The sequence below is a fragment of the Bos mutus genome, chromosome 14, assembly GCF_027580195.1.
Source record: "Bos mutus isolate GX-2022 chromosome 14, NWIPB_WYAK_1.1, whole genome shotgun sequence".
NCBI classification, from domain to species: Eukaryota; Metazoa; Chordata; class Mammalia; order Artiodactyla; family Bovidae; genus Bos; species Bos mutus.
This window is the reverse complement of record NC_091630.1, coordinates 2,812,852-2,833,522: the sequence shown is the minus strand read 5'-3', so window position 1 is coordinate 2,833,522 and position 20,671 is coordinate 2,812,852. Positions and strand designations below refer to the sequence as shown.

The following is a 20,671-nucleotide window of genomic DNA, read 5'->3' as shown; positions in this document are numbered from 1 at the left end:
ATATTGTCACCCTGTTTATTTAACTTCTTTTTTTTTTTTTTTTTTTTACCTTTTACTTTTTTTATTTTTGTTTCAGATAGTTGGACGAGGCATCTACATTCTAGCACATCTTCTTAATCACTAAACAAGTGAAAAACAGCTTACTTATATATAAAAAGGCAATGGGAAAAGGTCATGATTGTCTAATAGGGAACTGGAACCCCCCAATAAATTATCTTACAAAAATATCAAACTTGCTTTTCCACTTTTCTACTCTTAAAAATGGAAAAAAAAAATTCACATTAAAGAGAAAAGATCTTAGGCTGGTAAATAGCAAGTTAAGATAATCATGTTTACATCCAAGTCCTTCAAATAAATATTTTAAACAAATTTGTTTCCCAAAAAATAGGTCAAGTATTTAGCCTACACTTGTTTGGTCCACTAAAAGACCACTCATGAACTGGACTGCAACTCAGACCCCACCAAGAGCGACATGCGAGTCACTAGGCTGGATACGCACCGGTGCCTATTTCAAACGTGGGACATAGCTATTAATAACACTGCTGTGCATACTACTTCCGTAAGTAGTTTTACCCTGTAAAACCCCTCAAACCTAACTGGGAATGGAGCTGCAAGGAAAGAACAAAAGAAAACACTTTGCCTGTTGTAGACATTTGCTCAGTAATTTTTAAAACTTATCACACTTTTGGGACTTAAAGATTACTGAACATGAGATAAAATTCAATACTGCTTACAAATCCCTGAAGATGAAGAGCATATGCAACACTCCTGTGGAGAACACACAAGGGAGTGTCCGTCACAGCGTACATTATGGCATATTCTGCCTGGTCTAGTCCTGGCTTTTCATTCTAAAGTTTTAAATGGCCTTGGATCTTTAAAAGATGGAGACTTAATAAAAAATGATGTTATGTTGCATTTTTCTGTTCTTACAACCAACTTTAGAAGTACAGTGGAAGGGTTCATAGGGCTTTCTGTTTCTCCTCATACTTTAAAAGCCAGTTTGATTTTTATTGTGATGTCATATTCCAATTAACACTATACTAAAAAATAAAATGGACTGCATTGCGACGGTTTTGTCTACCATATTCATGCCTCTTATTGCTGAGATAGTCCAAAAGATATCCCGTAAATAATTTCTGTTTCCAATGGCTTAACTGAGAGATGAATCTAACCATTTTTTAAACCAATGACAACTGGGCTGAGAGGAAAGCTATGTGAAACCCCTGCACACCCAAAGCCAATCATCGGCAAACCTAGAACACCAGCACTTTCCACCCAGGGTAGAAAAATGAGCATCCAAAGTACAGAGAACCACAAGACTGATCGAGTAACCAATCAAACACCACTTCTCTGTTATTTGAGCTAATAGTCACTCGAAGCTTGAAGTTTCCGCCTTCGTTATTATTGGTGGATCCTAGAGTCACAGCTTCAACGTCAAATGTGACAGTGGACCCAGAAGTAACTGCGGGCAACTGATTAGTCATTTCTTTTCCATTTACAAAAACTGCACCATTTGTACTAATGCATACTGCTTGATCCCGCTGCAGGGAGTCATATCCATTCTGTTTTTCTGCACACACTCCTATACTGTCTCTTCTGTCTGGTTGTCCCACAGTTTCAACTCTGAATGTTAACGTCTGCCCACAGAAGTAAGTGGGCGCGCTGGAGTAGAGAACACCGGACGACTCGGCATCATTACGAAGTGCTATGTTTCTCCGACTGCTCAGGCTGTACCCCTCAAAGCCAGCTGTCCACTCATGCGGCACCAGTGTGGAATGACCGATCTGGGGGACGCTCCACGGACTCCACTCCTGTCGGCCGTCTCCTCGGGCGCAGACTCTGAACTGATAATCAACGTTGGGGTCTATGTGCAACACAATGAATTCCGTTTCAGAGCCTACATATACATCCTCAAAATGATTGGAAGTACATTTACGGAACTGGAGCCTGTAATCTTGGGCGGTAAAGTCGTCATCCACCTTACACCACCGTACGATGATGCCTCCAGGTTTCTCTATCAATTCTTCTATCCACATCCAGCTGGACAGCCTACCAGAAGTGCCTTTACTAGTTGACGTGCCTTGCTTATCTGCTCAATTGGATGACTCAATTCTTAACATAGTGAAAGACCATATTTTTAAACATGGAACGGTAGCATCTCGCCCACCGGTACAGATAGAAGAATTGATAGAGAAACCTGGAGGCATCATCGTACGGTGGTGTTTATTTAACTTCTATGCAGAGTACATCATGAGAAATGCTGGACTGGAAGAAACACAAGCTGGAATCAAGATTGCCAGGAGAAATATCAATAACCTCAGATATGCAGATGACACCACCCTTATGGCAGAAAGTGAAGAGGAACTAAAACACATCTTGATGAAAGTGAAAGTGGAGAGTGAAAAAGTTGGCTTAAAGCTCAACATTCATAAAACGAAGATCATGGCATCCGGTCCCATCCCTTCACAGGAAATAGATGGGGAAACAGTGGAAACAGTGTCAGACTTTATTTTTTGGGCTCCAAAATCACTGCAGATGGTGACTGCAGCCATGAAATTAAAACATGTTTATTCCTTGGAAGGAAAGTTATGACCAACCTAGATAGCATATTCAAAAGCAGAGACATTACTTTGCCAACAAAGGTCCGTCTAGTCAAGGCTATGGTTTTTCCAGTGGTCACGTATGGATGTGAGAGTTGGACTGTGAAAAAGGCTGAGCACCGAAGAATTGATGCTTTTGATATGTGGTTTTGGAGAAGACTGTTGAGAGTCCCTTGGACTGCAAGGAGATCCAACCAGTCCATTCTGAAGGAGATCAGCCCTGGGATTTCTTTGGAAGGAATGATGCTAAAGCTGAAACTCCAGTACTTTGGCCACCTCATGAGAAGAGTTGACTCATTGGAAAAGACTCTGATGCTGTGAGGGATTGGGAGCAAGAGGAAAAGGGGACGACAGAGGATGAGATGGCTGGATGGCATCACTGACTCGATGGACATGAGTCTCAGTGAACTCCGGGAGTTGGTGATGGACAAGGAGGCCTGGCATGCTGAGATTCATGGGGTTGCAAAGAGTCGGACACAACTGAGCAACTGATCTGATCTGATCTGATATGCTATAGCAACATCTTATAAACAGTGGGTATTCAGCAATCAAAATATATTTTTAAAATTTCTCCAATAACATAACTTTAAGACAGTAAAATTCAAAGAATTTTCTTTTCTTTGACGCAGTCTCTTAACTGCATGAGCTAAATACCATCTTAATATTTAGTGTAGCTTTATGTAACTTTACCATGCGTGCCAGAGCACTTCTCCTGGTCTATAGCTAGGCAGCCCTAGCCAGGTTATGAAAATGGCAAATTGCTTTTAATCTTCTTCTCTCTGGAATTACCAGGGAGTATCCACTGATGCTTGCTAATCACAACTCTGTGTAGCCAAAATTAAGACTGCAACATGTCTTGAAAATGTCTAATTGAAAAGATTTCATAAATACATTCACCAAATGAATATTTATACTCTGTTCAGAAACTATTAAATAAGAATTAATATAGTCATTACACATGAAACTCTAATTATAAATTTACATTTCAGTAAGGACATTCTGTTTATTCAAATGGCTGTTTAAAAAAAATCAGACAATATCTGCTTTCACAAAGCTGTCTCATAAAATGTTATTGGATATGTAAAGAAAATATATTACCTTGGTGTTTTTCTCTGGATGGAAATTTTTCCCTCTTACTGGCAGCAATTCCTTTCAGATTTTCTTCCCAAAATTACCTCTAAGGACTTGTACAGATTGCATTGCAAGCGATTAAGTCTCTGAGAATATAAATATATTTTGAAATATAGCAAAAACAACTAAAACTCCAAAGAGCAATAAAACATCACAGTTAAGAAATGTACTGACTTATGGTCTTTTGGACTGGAAAGATAGATTTTATACCATGCTCCAAAGATTACAAAGTTTAATTCTGTTGCCTTTTGGGTATCACTTCAGTGAGACATAGTTTTATGTAGATAAAAGTTTAAGGTAGCACAAGCACTGTCATGAAATTCATAATAATGCACAGACCATATTTTCTGAAAGCTTAATGCTAGAACAGATAAAGAAAGGAATTTAAAGTTAAATTATATGCCATAATAAAAACTAAACTATTTAATAAATATAAGCCTGGTCACCAAATAAAATCAATGTTATTTTAAGTGTGTAGAGCTTGTTATCCATATGGAAATATGCCTAGCTATTCAGATTAGCCACTGACATTCCCTAAAACTAAGGTCAACGTTGTTAACATACAACCCCTTCTTTTTTTTGTTCATTTTATAAACATGTTATTATATCCCTTTTTCATTTTGGATTTGACTTAATATTTTGCACATTTATGAAAGGTATATTGTATACTATTGTTGACTTTTTGAAAGATGATATTATATGAAAAGTACTGATAAGAGAGTTTTGTTGCCTTAAGCTGTCAAAAACAGTTTTATAGCATTAAGATGAGAAGGCTGCTATTCAGAATGAATCAACTTTCTTGATTTCTCTGAAGTATGCTACCAGTTAGCAGTAAAGATGAATTTTTCTGTTAACATTCAAGCCCCTTTAATGATTTCACTGATGGTTTATAGCAGAAGCTTTGTTAAAGTTAAACCTAATGTTTTTAATCACAACCATTTTTTAATTAATGTATTTTTAATTGAAGGATAATTGCTGTACAGAATTTTGTTGTTTTCTCTCAAACCTCAACATGATATCCATTTCTAAATTGCAACAATCAGATCACTCTGTAAAGTCAAAGAGACTTTCCATATGCCAAAAGCTTTTTGCTTTGTTTGCTTGCAAAATTTTGTTTTGCAGACTCTGAAACCATGAGACAATAAGAGTTTCTGCACTGGAGAGTTGGTCGAAAAAAGCCTCTGGGAACTACACATTCAATCTATAAACAATCCACTAGCAATGCAAGTAGTAACTTTAAAGGCAGAGACATCCCTCTGTTAGGGGCTTTGCAGACGGCAGTAGTGATCAAAAACTTCTCTATCAAAGCAGGAGACAGATGCAGGTTCAACCTCTGGGTCAGGAAGATTCTCTGGAGGAGGGCATGGTAACCAACTCCAGTATTCTTGCCTGGAGAATCGCATGGACAGAAGCCTGGCGGGCTACGGTCCATAGGGTCTCAAAGAGTACAAGACTGAAGCAATTCAGCGCACAAGCGCGTACATCCCTCTGTTAGATTACAGACATTTCTGAAATGAAAGCAGATGATGTAAGGCACTGATACGGGCCGTTATGCAAGGTGGGTGCTTATACGAGGCCTGAGGGGTGATAACTTGGGGAGCTCTAGGCATCTAGTTTTTCAACAAGAGAGAGCAAACCTCTGTGCCTATAGGAACTTGCAGAAGAGAGGAACAAGTGAAACAAAATGTCTATACTTATTCCTTCTCTCTTGTAGCATCAGGACAACTGAAAATATTATTGTCTCTACCTTGTAACTAGGTCGAGGTAGTTAGAGCATAAAGTCATCATATTTTCAAATCAGATGTAGATATAAATATGTAGACATATCTAATCACAGGTTTAAAAAAATCACAAATATTATATTATTTGACCTTAAAAACTAGCACTTATTATTTTTTGGTTGTAGTTTTAGCAATAGGAAATTAGACTTCATAGAGGATAAATTTGCTCAGTCCATCAAGGTATTTGGATAGAATTTGTCTCCCCAAATCTGAAACACAGAGCTCTTTTCATCACAGCTCTGAATGTTTGTTTAACAGTTTCTATACAGCCATTAATGATCACTATTATATTCCTTAAAGAAGAGTTTCCAAAAAGGTATTCTACACAATTAGAAGTTAAACTTCTGTATAAGCCACTGTATTTCTTCTGTCATTGTAATGCATTTCACTGAGCTAAACTTAGAAAAAATTCATGTAAAATGAACTTTAAAAGGCACAAGTTGAATACCAATCCACACATCTTTTAGATAATCATCTGTGTGTGTCTGCTCAGTCACGTCCAGCTCTTTGCAACTCTATGGACTAGAGCCACCGTAGACTGTAGGCTCCGCTGTTCGTGGAATTTTCCAGGCAAGATACTGGAGTGGGCTGGCTTGCCATTTCCTCCTCCAGGGGATCTTCCTGACACAGTGATCAAGCGCACGTATCCTGCATGGCTGGCGGATTGTTTACACGTGAGCCATCAGGGACACACAGACAATCATTGGTCTTGTAATAATGCCCTTTACCCATTCTTTCCCTCTACTCTTGATTTTGGATTTATAGTTCTTCCATTTTAAAAGAGCTTTCTTTGTCCTACCTTTGGTTTATTTATATATAAATATATAAATCATTGTGATAAAAAAGCAGGTGAAATCAACAAAAAGAAAAATAATAATAATACTTATTTTGTACATAAGATATATCAGAGACAGAAGGAAGAGAATTTAGACAATATTTATTGGGAAAGACAGTTAACAAAAAAAGTTACAAAAATACTAAATCTAGTGCTTGATTTAACAAACTTAATTAAGTGCTATTATATTTTTGGAATTTGACTATGACCTGGATTAACAAATATTAACAGACAGTCACAGACTAGTAGGTTATTATCTAGTAGAAGAAATGATATGTAAAACAAAAGCAAATATTTTTGCAAGGATGGTTAGATATGGTATACAATTATATAAATATGTACAACTATCAAAAAATGTTACTAAAAGTTTAGAGGAGTATTGAAATTAGGAAATTGATTTGGGAAATTTATAATTTTTGACAAGAATTAAAACCACTTAGAAAAAATTTTCAAAATAGATCATTTTAAAGAGTAAAATTAGAATATCAAAATAGTTTAAATTAGAGAAAGTGTGTATGTGTATTAATCTCTCAGTCATGTCCAACTCTTTGCAATCCCATGTCCAACTATCTGCAGCCCTCCAGACTCCTCTGTCCGTGGATTTCTCTAGGCAAGAATGCTAATGTGGGTTGCCGTTCTCTTCTTCAGTGGATCTTCCTGACCCAGGGATTGGACTTTGGCCTCCTGCATTACAGGCAGATTCTTTACCACCTAAGCCATCAGGGAAGCCCATGAATAAGTATTAAGTTCAGCCGCTCAGTTCAGTTCAGTCGTTCAGTCGTGTCTGACTCTTTGCGACCCCATGAATCGCAGTACACCAGGCCTCCCTGTCCATCACCAACTCCCAGAGTTCACTCAAACTCATGTCCATCGAGTCGGTGATGCCATCCAGCCATCTCAGTCCTTTAGGATGGACTGGTTGGATCTCCTTGCAGTCCAAGGGACTCTCAAGAGTCTTCTCCAACACCACAGTTCAAAAGCATCAATTCTTCGGCACTCAGCTTTCTTTATAGTCCAACTCTCACATCCATACACGACTACTGGAAAAACCATAGCCTTGACTATACAGATCTTTGTTGACAAAGTAATGTCTCTGAGTAAGTATATTGGAAGCTAAATATTAAAATCCAATGTATGTTGTATTATTTTCGTTTACCTTTATTAATATGTTGCTATAATTTATTAATATTAACAAAATTGGGAATATGATGCAGTCTGATGCAGGATAGGGAATTTCTGAATTATCTCTAGTGGAGAACCTTATAAAAATAAAAGAAATGGGTGAGGGAAAGGACTGTCTAGAATTTATTTAAAGCAAAGTATTGTTTTCAATAAATTATAAATTGGATACAAAGAATGATGCCTTGATCCTTTTAAGAACATTTAAATACTACCCTGGTGATGAAGATAAATGAGCATTCCTTATATTTGAGCAAGGTAAAAGTGGAGAGACAGAACCAACAGACCACTGAACCAAGGAAAGAGGTTGACACGTTGCTAGTGTACCCAAAAGACCCAGAAATTCTCACCATCACATTCTGTTTCTCTAAAATGGCTCATGACAAGAGCCATGAGCTTGACTACTACTATGTGCCAGCATTATGCTTATAGAGGAAGAGGACTTCTAATGTTCATAGCAACTATTCTAAGCAAAAGATTGAGGAATAAGATCAGACCAGGTGGCTGAGACAGTAGAATCCACTTGCAATGCAGGAGACCTGGGTTCAATCCCTGAGTCGGAAAGATCCCCTGGAGGAGGAAATGGAAACCCACTCCAGTATTCTTGCCCGGAGAATTCCTTAAACAGAGGAACCTTGTGGGCTACAGTCCTTGGGGTCACAAAGAGTCAGACAGGACTGAGTGACTAATACTTTTACTCTCACTTTCAAAATCAAACCAGATTTGACACTCTTTGGAAATCACTTCCCATGTCTGTTTTATAGAATTTTCATATTTTCAGAGGTATAAATATCACTGGTCTTTGAGTAGAAGAATAGATCCTTATATAAGTTCTGACCTATCACCTTTATCCACCACAGAAATGTTCTCTTGATTAACCTTTCAGATTTATATATTCAACCACAGAAAACCTCACTTCTACATATTTTCAAATCTACAAACATACTTAAGGCTTTGTTCTGCTAAGTTCAAACAACAGAAGATAGAATAATAATGTCCTTTAGCCTGTCCCCACACCTACTTAATGCATTGCTGCTGCTGCTGCTGCTTCTAAGTCGCTTCAGTCATTCCAACTCTGTGCGACCAGAGAGACAGCAGCCCACCAGGCTCCACTGTCCCTGGGATTCTCCAGGCAAGAACACTGGAGTGGGTTGCCATTTCCTTCTCCAATGAATGAAAGTGAAAAGTGAAAGTGAAGTTGCTCAGTCGTGTCCGACTCTTCGAGACCCCATGGACTGCAGCCTACCAGGCTCCTCCGTTGATGGGATTTGCCAGGAAGAGTACTGGAGCGGAGTACTGGAGCTGCACTCAGTATGCCGGCAAATTTGGAAAACTCAGCAGTGGCCACAGGACTGGAAAAGGTCCAATCCCAAAGAAAGGCAATGCCAAAGAATGCTCAAACTGCTGCACAATTGCACTCATCTCACACGCTAGTAAAGTAATGCTCAAAATTCTCCAAGCCAGCCTTCAGCAATATATGAACCGTGAACTTCCTGATGTTCAAGCTGGTTTTAGAAAAGGCAGAGGAACCAGGGATCACATTGCCAACATCCGCTGGATGATGGAAAAAGCAAGAGAGTTCCAGAAAAACATCTATTTCTGCTTTATTGACTATGCCAAAGCCTTTGACTGTGTGGATCACAATAAACTGTGGAAAATTCTGAAAGAGATGGGAATACCAGACCACTTGATCTGCCTCTTGAGAAATCTGTATGCAGGTCAGGAAGCAACAGTTAGAACTGGACATGGCACAACAGACTGGTTCCAAATAGGAAAAGGAGTACGTCAAGGCTGCATATTGTCACCCTGTTTATTTAACTTATATGCAGAGTACATCATGAGAAACGCTGGACTGGAAGAAACACAAGCTGGAATCAAGATTGCTGGGAGAAATATCAGTAACCTCAGATATGCAGATGACACCACCCTTATGGCAGAAAGTGAAGAGGAACTCAAAAGCCTCTTGATGAAAGTGAAAGTGGAGAGTGAAAAAGTTGGCTTAAAGCTCAACATTCAGAAAACGAAGATCATGGCATCCGGTCCCACCACCTCATGGGAAATACATGGGGAAACAGTGGAAACAGTGTCAGATTTTATTTTTCTGGGCTCCAAAATCACTACAGATGGTGACTGCAGCCATGAAATTAAAAGATGCTTACTTCTTAGAAGGAAGGTTATGACCAACCTAGATAGCATATTCAAAAGCAGAGCCATTCCTTTGCCAACAAAGGTTCATCTAGTCAAGGTTATGGTTTTTTCTGTGGTCATGTATGGATGTGAGAGTTGGACTGCAAAGAAGGCTGAGCGCTGAAGAATTGATGATTTTGAACTGTGGTGTTGGAGAAGACTCTTGAGAGTCCCTTGGACTGCAAGGAGATCCAACCAGTCCATTCTGAAGGAGATCAGCCCTGGGATTTCTTTGGAAGGAATGATGCTAAAGCTGAAACTCCAATACTTTGGCCACCTCATGAGAAGAGTTGACTCATTGGAAAAGACTCTCATGCTGGGAGGGATTGAGGGCAGGAGGAGAAGGGGACAACAGAGGATGAGATGGCTGGATGGCATCAGTGACTCGATGGACGTGAGTCTGAGTGAACTCCGGGAGTTGGTGATAGACAGGGAGGCCTGGCGTGCTGTGATTCATGGGGTCGCAAAGAGTTGGACACGACTGAGCGACTGATCTGAGCTGATCTGTACTGGAGTGGGGTGCCATCGCCTTCTCCGACTTAATGCATTAGCAGTCTCTTTGCAGTCACAGCTGCCTTTCTTATGATGGAAGTCTTTCTTTTCTGAGTCCTTCATCAAAAAACATGGTTTTCAGACAAGACTCTCTGTTTGAAAGTCCTTTGTCAATGATGACCAGTGTTTCAGTATAATTCTGATATGACTTTCATGTAGCTTTCTACAGTATAACCCTCCATTCTCTCTGAAAGAAATCTCTTGGAAACCATAACATCGCTGCTTCCTGATTTTCTTTCTACTTTTTTGTACATTATTCCAATTCATTCCATAAGCTATTCTGCTTCTTTTGAACTTGATCAATGCTAAACAGTTGTCCCCTAAATGTTGAAAATTTTCCAGGGCTATAAATGATCATATTGATGACGTGAACCGTCTGAACCGAACTGAACTAGTTTCCACCCCACTCCCTTCCTTTTATCAAGGAGATCAGCCAAGGTAACAGAGAAGAGACCAAAGCACACTCAAAGCAAATGAATAAAGTCTTCAGGTAGAATTTCACAAGAGTTTTAGCTGTAATTGTTTCCTGGCAATCTCTACTCTAACTGACAATCAAACATAAAAAGTAAAAACATAAATTCTATTTTATCTTTATACCACATACATTTGTTCAACTATGTAGAGCTGCTGCTAACTGCAAACTAAGTGATAACCAGACCCCAAAAATACATAATTCAGGATTTAGATAGCGACACAGATGTAGTTTCTCACATTTTATCACACTGACAAAGCCAGATGGTGCTGACTGTAAAGTGTTTGGGAAAGAATTAACACGTAAGGGCAAATACCAGGGAAGGGTTTGCTTTAGGCTTTTCCTAAAATTACAGGCCAACTCATCAGAGAACTTTTATTTAAACTATTTAAAGATTCCTCTTTTCCTCTGATTTAGTGTATTTTATTAAAAAATAATTGTTTTCTGAGGATCTTACCTCATTTTGGCCAGTTCATCTAGTCACAATACCGTCATTAATTTAGTTCTGTTTCTCAAATAAGGAAATTATTTCTTCCTCAAACATGCCCTTTATTACTTTATTCATTAAAATATTTTCTGTTCTTTACCTACTATTATCCTCATATCTATACTTACAGTAACCATGACTGAACTAATCAAGATGAAATGGTGATGTGTGTCTGTGGAAATGCTGTTTGAAAAAAATGTACTATTTTTCTACTTGTTAATTCTTGTTTGCTAATTATATAATTTTTATTTTGCAAAAATATAACAAGAAAACAAAACAAACATGCAAATAACAACAACCAAAATACCACTCCCTCAAGTTACAAAACAACCTACAACAAAAAGAGCTTTAATTAAATATTTTTAAATGAAAGAATAACATTTACAAAATTAAAGTTAATTATCACAAGGAGTTAAGTGGGATTTGATTGATATTTTTATTTTGTATTAATTTTGAGCTAATTTAACAGAGTGCAGAAAATGTTACATTGTCAAGCCAACAGACAGATAACTAACTTCAGTCTTAAATACAAAGAAAAAACAGCAAAAGTCTTCAGTGGTAGACCATAGGCAGTCTTCCAGGTGAACTCAAGCTTGGAACAACACGGAGTATGCTGCTTGTGGCAGATCAAGAATGGGACCAGGATAGGAGACAAGAAATGACTGAAAGGACAGATGAAGCTCTGACTGCTCCTAACAGGACATCTTTATACCCCAAAAGCATTCAAGGTTGCTGAAGCACAATGGCATCATGTCTGAAACTGGTGGTCATGAAATGAATGGGTCACGGGTGACTTTGTAGTCTAATAGGATCTCAGTGCACTAGTCTGCAACTGTCTTTAAACTGTGGGGATTTAAAAGAAACATATTTTACATGAGTTTTAATAAGATTTTCCTTTAAATGCAACTTTATTTTCCACATATATGCTCATTTTTGCTATTGCTGACTAATTTTACATTCAGTTCAGTTCAGTCGCTCAGTTGTGTCCGACTCTTTGCGACCCCATGAATTGCAGCGCGCCAGGCCTCCCTGTCCATCACCAACTCCTGGAGTTCACTCAAACACATGTCCATCGAGTCGGTGATGCCATCCAGCCATCTCATCCTCTGTCATCCCCTTCTGCTCCAGCCCCCAATCCCTCCCAGCATCAGAGTCTTTTCCAATGAGTCAACTCTTCACATGAGTTGGCTGAAGTACTGGAGTTTCAGCTTTAGCATCATTCTTTCCAAAGAACACCCAGGACTGATCTCCTTTAGGATGGACTGGTTGGACCTCCTTGCAGTCTAAGGGACTCTCAAGAGTCTTCTCCAACACCACAGTTCAAAAGTATCAATTCTTCGGTGCACAGCTTTCTTCACAGTCCAACTCTCACATCCATATATGACTACCGGAAAAACCACAGCCTTGACTAGACGGACCTTTGTTGGCAAAGTAATGTCTCTGCTTTTCAATATGCTATCTAGGTTGGTCAGATATTACCAAATATTTTTCTATTACTAGAGAGTTTTAATAATGAATCACAAATTGTGTATTTATTATAAGAAAACAAAATGTACTTACATAGACAATATGTTGGTATAACTTAGAAGAAGGGGAAACAGATTTTAAAAATGTTTTGGTTTTTTTAAAAATACAAAGGAGTTATTGTACTTTAAATTTCTCACTGATTTGTGTGTTTTGGGTGGGTGTGTGTTTGTGTAAAAACATTTTATAGTAAGAAAGTGTGGGGATTCAGGGAATTCAAAGTTAATTTTGGTGCTATTAGACATGAGGTTATAACTTTGCTTTAATGTGTAATTTGTTATGAGAATTAATCTTTGAAAATTATGAAAAAAATATGGTAAATAGCCTGCAGTTCTAAAAGCTCGCCATAAATACCAAGCAATAAGTGAGCATATTTCTTTTAATCATATTATCATGAAACCTAAATCCAACTCATGCTTTCCTACTTATCACTAACAATGGTAGCTGTGTTTTATCATAAAATTATAAATTGTGATTAGACTCTACTGTATAGATGTGTCTTACTTGGCTGAATAGTGAGATATTTTTAAATGTAATTAGATACTTAAACTTAATTATGAAGATATAAATAGCTGCTTTTACATAGACTTCAGTTAAGTAAAAGCATTTCTGCATATTTTATATGTGCAAGTAGAATTTGCACAAAAAGACTATTGCCATACAAGCTAAAAGTGATTTGAAAATGAAAAGTTCTGTGACTTAGATTTTATCTTTTAAATAATTTTCTTCAAAAAGAGTTCATAATATATATTTTCTAACATTGTCTATATGTAGTTATATATATGTGGATTTTACTGTTAATGGCAAGATACCAAATTGTTTAGAAGACAGATTTTAAATGATAACATTAAAATTTTAAAAAGTAATTAGTATAATAATAGTTAAATGCCCTTTATACAATTTTAAGTTACAAGAAAATTCTTTCCAGGAATTCTGCTGTATGTATATATTCCCACAGATTACTAATAATGTGTTTTTATTACAACATCTTATGTTTTACAAAACAACTTCTCAAGTATTACTTCATTTATGTTTCTCAAAAAATCTGTGCAAATATAAAATCACTCTTCTCTGTTGTGTTTCGTATGTGAATAAGTTTGATCTGTACGTATGTGTAATCAAAAAGTATTACTTGAAAATTTGATTCTTATTCTCCAAATCTGTAAGATAATCTGATATTTAGGTTGTGCCCCTACTTGTGGAACTGATTCTTTTGCAAACAAAAGCGCATTTGATGAAATATCCACACTGGTGTAATTTCTTCCCACTTTAGGAATTTATTGGTAAAATCTTACAACGTGTTGATTAGTTTCAGATTATATTTTTAGATAATCCAAGCTAGAATCTCAAGAAATTGAGGGAGAGTAAATTCTTCCCTATATCTCCAAAAATATGGCAATTTTTCAATGTGAGTTCATTAAAACTTCTTATCCTGAAGTTGTCAATCATCAAAACAAAGAAGTTGCTGATTAAGTTAAAATTGCTGTGTATTAAATCTTGAGTATAAAGCAAAATCAATTTCATTTCCTCATTAGAAGAATGCTAAACACCAATGCTGTGCTGTGCTGTGCTGCGCTAAGTCACATTAGCTGTGTTCAACTCTTTGTGACCTCCATGGACTGCAGCCCAGCAGGCTCCTCTCTCCATGGGGTTTTCCAGGCAAGAGTACTGGAGTGGGTTGCCATTTCCTCCTCCAGGGGATCTCCAGGGGATCTTCCCAACCCTAGAATCGAACCAGCATCTCTTAGTTCTCCTGCATTGGCAGGCAGGTTCTTTACCACTAGACAAACCCTTATATTCAAATATTCCTGATTATGTTATATAATAATTCCAAATAACTTGCTTTATAAAGTTATTATAAAATGTATACTGGAACAATTTGATTTTCACTTGCATGAAGCTTATATGTTAGAAAACAAAAGTAATCTAAAGAAAAATGCTAATATGGTATATAGTAACTAATTATGAATATAATATTGAAAGTTCAAATATACTTCCTTATAACATACAACAAGCTAAAAGTGACATTTCATAAAATTTGTAACACTGATCTTCATGCTTCATTTTCACATTTAATGGGGAGGGAGATGGAAAAGGGTTTCAGGATGGGGGGCACATGTACAACCATGGCTGATTCATGTGGACATATGGCAAAAACCACTACAATATTGCAAAGTAATTAGCCTCCAATTAAAATTAATTAATTTATTAAAAAATAAAATAAAACACACACAGAGAAGAAATGTTAAAAATATTAAATAGTATATTTACAAAATTTTGGACATGGTACTAAATAATTTTACCAAAAATTATTGGTAAATCACAAAAATAGAACACAAGGAAATAGTAGTGGCCAATGACCGTCTGCTTGGGTCTAAAATTTTCACTGGTTTTTGGCACACAGGATGCACCACGACTGTCTTAATATTTCAAATATAATGAGATTTATAAAGCGTATTGCCTTTCATTTTCATTCATTATCATCAAATGTTAAACTAAAATGCAATGTAGCATGCAAATATTTTATTAACACACTTGGGCATCCAAAAATAATTCAAATCAATTAAAATATTGCTTGGGAAGGATTGCCTCCAAGGAAAAATCAGTATGTTCATCTCTTTTTGTATACAGATTTAAAATTAGCATATGTTAGTGTAAGAGCCCATATATATATAATAGGGTCTTATAACATGGTAGTATTAGGTTAATATTTGTTAACTTAATGGAATTGTAGATTATACAAGATTTAAACAAAACATTTAGAGAATGCTATCTATAGGTCTTTTGGCAGAAGCTTTTGAGTGTATATATATATAATATATATTATATATATATGCTTTAAAAGAAAATATTCTATTCTATATCACAAATATGTTTGGTAACAAAACATGGTTTGTGTTTAAATATTGTTGTAAATATATTTTGGATGTGATTTTAAACTTTTGAAAATATTTGATGATAATATCTAAATAATTTGATCAGTATCTAATGATTTGGAAATTCCAAAGATCATTTTATTATTTAAAGTTTTTTCTCTCTTTTTTTTTTTTTTTGGAGAGGGCTATGTAGGATGAGAAATAGCATGCAATTTTTATTTTGACGAACTTAATGAATCACTGAATAGAATGGAAGGACAGAAATTAACTTGAACTCATCAATAATATTGACACACTGATGTATATAAGTCTTTTGGACTCTGTGGGAGAGGGGGAGGGTGGGATTATTTGGGAGAATGTCACTGAAACAGGTATAATATCATATATGAAACAAGTCACCAGTCCAGGTTCGATGCACGATACTGGATGCTTGGGGCTGGTGCACTGGGATGACTCAGAGGGATGATATGGGGAGGGAGGAGGGAGAAGGGTTCAGGATGGGGAACACGTGTATACCTGTAGCGGATTCATGTTGATATAAGGCAAAACCAATACAATATTTTAAAATTAAAAATAAAATTAAAAATAATAATAATAATATTGACAACTTTGGCTAGAGGTGAAAGATAATTATTAGGAACTTGAGGCCATAGCTTTGTAAAGGGAAGAAATATTATTTCCTTTTAATAAAGAAGACCTGACTAATTTTGTAAAAAGAGATGAAAAGAATGGGCATAGTCATGAGATTAAAGGCAGGAGAAAATAAGTTCAAAGCCAAGGAAAGAATACAGTTCCAGGGAATCAAGAGTATATTAATGTTGATGTTCAGTCACTTAGTTGTGTCCAGCTCTTTGTGACACCATGGACTGCAGCACACCAGGCCTCCCTGTCCATCACCATGTCCCAGGGCTTGATAAAACTCATGTCCATTGAGTCGAGGATGTCATTCAACTATTTTGTTCTGTCATCTCCTTCTCCTCTTGCCTTCAATCTTTCCCAGCATCAGGGACTTTTCTAATGAGTCAGGTCTTTGCATCAGGTAGCCAAAGTATTGGAGATTCAGCATTAGTCCTTCCAATGAGTATCCAGGGTGGATTTACGTTGGATTGACTGGTTGGATCTCCTTGTTGTCCAAAGGACTCTCAGGAGTCTTCTCCAACACCACAGTTCAAGAGCATCAATTCTTGGGTGCTCAGCCTTCTTAATGGTCCAACTCTCACGTCCATACATGACTACTGCAAAAACCATAGCCTTGACTAGATGGACCTTTGTTGGCAAAGTAATGTCTCTGATTTTTAATATGCTGTCTAGGTTGGTCATAACTTTCTTCCAAGGAGTAAGCGTCTTTCAATATCATGGTCGCAGTTACCATCTGCGGTGATTTTAGAGCCCAGAAAAATAAAGTCTGTCACTGTTTCCATCATTTCCCCATCTATTTGCCATGAAGTGATGGGGCCAGAAGCCATGATCTTAGTTTTTTTGATATTGAGCTTTAAGCCAGGTTTTTCACTCTCCTCTTTCACTTTCATCAAGAGGCTCTTTAGTTCCTCTTCACTTTTTGCCGTAAGGGTGGTGTCATCTGCATATCTGAGGTTATTGATATTTCTCCCAGCAATCATGATTCCAGCTTATGCTTCATCCAGACTGGCATTTCACATAATATACGTTATGCATAACGTATATGCATAATGTTAAATAAACAGGGTAACAATACACAAACTCAACATTCTCCTTTCCCAATTTGGAACCAGTCCACTGTTCCATGTCCTGTTCTAACTGTTGCTTCCTAACCTGCACACAGGTTTCACAGGAGGCATTTAAGGAGGTCTGGTATTCCCATCAACTGAAGAATTTTCCTCAGTTTGTTGTGATATACAGAGTCAAAGGCTTTAGCATAGTCAATGAAGCAGAAGAAAATATTTTTTCTAGAATTTTCTTTATTTTTCCATGATCCAACAAATTTTGGCAATTTGATCTTTCGTTCCTCTGTCTTTTCTAAATCGAGCTTGAACATCTGGAAGTTCATACCTCACGAACTGTTGATACATGGCTTGAAGAAATTTGAGCATGACTCTGCTAATGTGTGAGATGAGTGCAATTGTGCAGTAGTTTGAGCATTCTTTGGCACTGCGTTTCTTTGGGATTGAAATGAAAACTGACCTTTTCCAGTCCTGTGGCCACTGATGAGTTTTCCAAATTTGCTGGCGTATTGAGTTCAGCCCTTTCACGGCATCATCTTTCAGGATTTGAAATAGCTCAACTGGAATTCCATCACCTCCACTAGCTTTGTTCGTAGTGATGCTTTCTAAGGTACACTTGACTTCACATTCCAGGATGTCTGGCTCTAGGTGAGTGATCACACCATTGTGGTTATCTGGGTCATGAAGATATTTTTGTATAGTTCTTCTGTGTATTCTTCTTAATATCTTCTGCTTCTGTTAGGTCCATGACATTCGTGTCCTTTAACGAGCCCATCTTTGCATGAAACGTTCCCTTGGTATCTTTAATTTTCTTGAACAGATCTCTAGTCTCTCCCATTCAATTGTTTTCCTCTCTTTCTTTGCATTAATCACTGAGGTAGGCTTTCTTATCTCTCCTCGCTATTCTTTGGAACTCTGCATTCAGATGAGTTTATATTTCCTTTCTCCTTTGCCTTTCTCTTCTCCTCTTTTCTTAGCTATTTGTAAGATCTCCTTAGACAAGCATTTGTCCTTTTAGCTTTTCTTTTTCTTGAGATGGTTTTGATCACTGTCTCCTGTACAACATTATGGCTTCTGTCCATAGTTCTTCAGGCTCTGTATCAGATCTAGTCCTTTGAATCTATTTGTCACTTCCGCTGTGTAATTGTAAGGTGTTTGATTTAGGTCATACCTGAATGGTCTAGTAGTTTTCTCCACTTGCTTCAATTTAAGTCTGAATTTGGCAATAAGGACTTCATGATCTGAGCCACAGTCAGCTCCCAGTCTTGTTTTTGCTGACTGTATAGAGCTTTTCCATCTTTGGCTGCAAAGAATATAATTGATCTGATTTTGGTGTTGACCATCTGGTGATGTTATGTGTAGTCATTTCTTGTGTTGTTGGAAGAGGGTGTTTGCTATGACCAGTGCTTTCTCTTGGCAAAACTCTGTTAGCCTTTTCTCTGCTTCATTTTGTACTCCAAGGGCAAACTTGCCTGTTACTTGAGGTATCTCTTGACTTCCTACCTTTGCATTTCAGTCCTCTATGATGAGAAGGACATCTTCTTTTTGCTGTTAGTTATAGAAGGTCTAACACCAAAAAAGATGTCCAACCTAGATAGCATATTCAAAAGCAGAGACATTACTTTGCCAACAAAGGTTCATCTAGTCAAGGCTATGGTTTTTCCTGTGGTCATGTATGGATGTGAGAGTTGGACTGTGAAGAAGGCTGAGCGCCGAAGAATTGATGCTTTTGAACTGTGGTGTTGGAGAAGACTCTTGAGAGTCCCTTGGACTGCAAGGAGATCCAACCAGTCCATTCTGAAGGAGATCAGACCTGGGATTCCTTTGGAAGGAATGATGCTAAAGCTGAAACTCCATACTTTGGCAACCTCATGTGAAGAGTTGACTCATTGGAAAAGACTCTGATGCTGGGAGGGATTGGGGGCAAGAGGAGAAGGGGATGACAGAGGATGAGATGGCTGGATGGCATCACTGATTTGATGGATGTGAGTCTGGGTGAACTCTGGGAGTTGGTGATCAACAAGGAGGCCTGGCGTTCTGTGATTCATGGGGTCGCAAAGAGTTGGACACGACTGAGCAACTGATCTAATCTGATCTGATAGAAGGTCTTCATAGAAATATTCAGTTTCAGCTTTTTCAGCATTAGTGGTTGGGGCATAGACTTGGATTACTGTGATGTTTGATGGGTTGCCTTGGAAATGAAGAGAGAACATTCTCTCTTCATTAAAAATAGATAAATAAAAATTATATGTTAAGACATGTACTGCCAAGCCACTGTGGGATAAAATGAGATGGTAAGACAATAAGGAAACGCTGTCTGGAACTAAACCAACCAACAGTGAGAAGGCAGGAATGAAGTGACAGATTCATTGACATGTATTTGAAAGAAGTCAAGTTTGGGAGCCAGGATGTGGTAGCAACACCATATGTAAATAAAGAGCAAGTTTAGTGCAAACACAGGCTTCTCTTGGGTCTAGCATGTATAATCCACCTGCCCTCATTGCTGATTTGTCAGGGAATGTTTAACAGGAGGATCCTTACGTGCTGTTCCTCATAAATTCTCTGTTCCTTATCAGTTCTTATTCCGAGAATGACTGGTGCTGCATGCAGCTCTCAGGACTGAGATCATGAGAAATGGTATCTGCTTGGATTCTTTTCAGTAACTCACTTCAGTGACTCTTTTCAGCAACTCCCTTCAGTGACTCGTTCAGCATCAGTGACCTTGTATGTATTAGACTATCCATATTGAGACTATTGATAAAATTTCATTCTGTGTAATAGCTGAGTAATTATCTTACTAAAGCTGTATAAGCCTGCATTTCTGCTAATAAAATACCTTTGCTCCATCAGAGCTTGGGTCCCCATGTCTTTCTTTCTTTCTCTCTCTCCCCGCCTCCCTCAGCTCTCTCTTTCACTTTCTTATTGTTGACTCTTGACCACCAGGTTCCAGTCTATTAAAGGACCCCAACAAGTGGCGCCTGAACAGGGACTCTGGTAGACACGGTATTTCGGACAGAGTGACTCAAGAGGTCTATGAGGTCGGGACCTACTGAGGTTGGTAAGTACTTAAGACATTGGTCAAATGGCTGAAAAGCCCCATCATTTCTCTACTTTACTTCACCATTTGTTTAAAGCTCGGAGACTTTAGGTTTTGTGCCAATGAATAGAGGCTTGCTTTCAAACAGTGGTTAAAAGTTTTATTGGTTCCCTGATAAAAGCAGTTTTGATTTAGAAACTTGGCATCGAGTCAAAGAAAATGTTGAACAAGCCTCCAGACAGAGAGAAAATATTCCAGTTGATTTCTGGCCCCTATGGGCTCTCATTTAAGCTGTAATTCTGCCATTTCA

General features: G+C 37.7%; 1 protein-coding gene across 1 annotated transcript; it reads right to left on the bottom strand.

Annotated features, from left to right (window-relative positions):
• Positions 1-268: 268 nt before the first annotated feature.
• On the bottom strand, positions 269-2,036 carry LOC102277685 (cytokine receptor-like factor 3). Its single transcript, XM_005897014.3, has one exon. It carries the CDS (start codon positions 2,034-2,036, stop codon positions 1,254-1,256), a length of 783 nt encoding a protein of 260 aa, XP_005897076.2. The 3' UTR covers positions 269-1,253.
• Between the last annotated feature and the right edge of the window lie 18,635 nt (positions 2,037-20,671).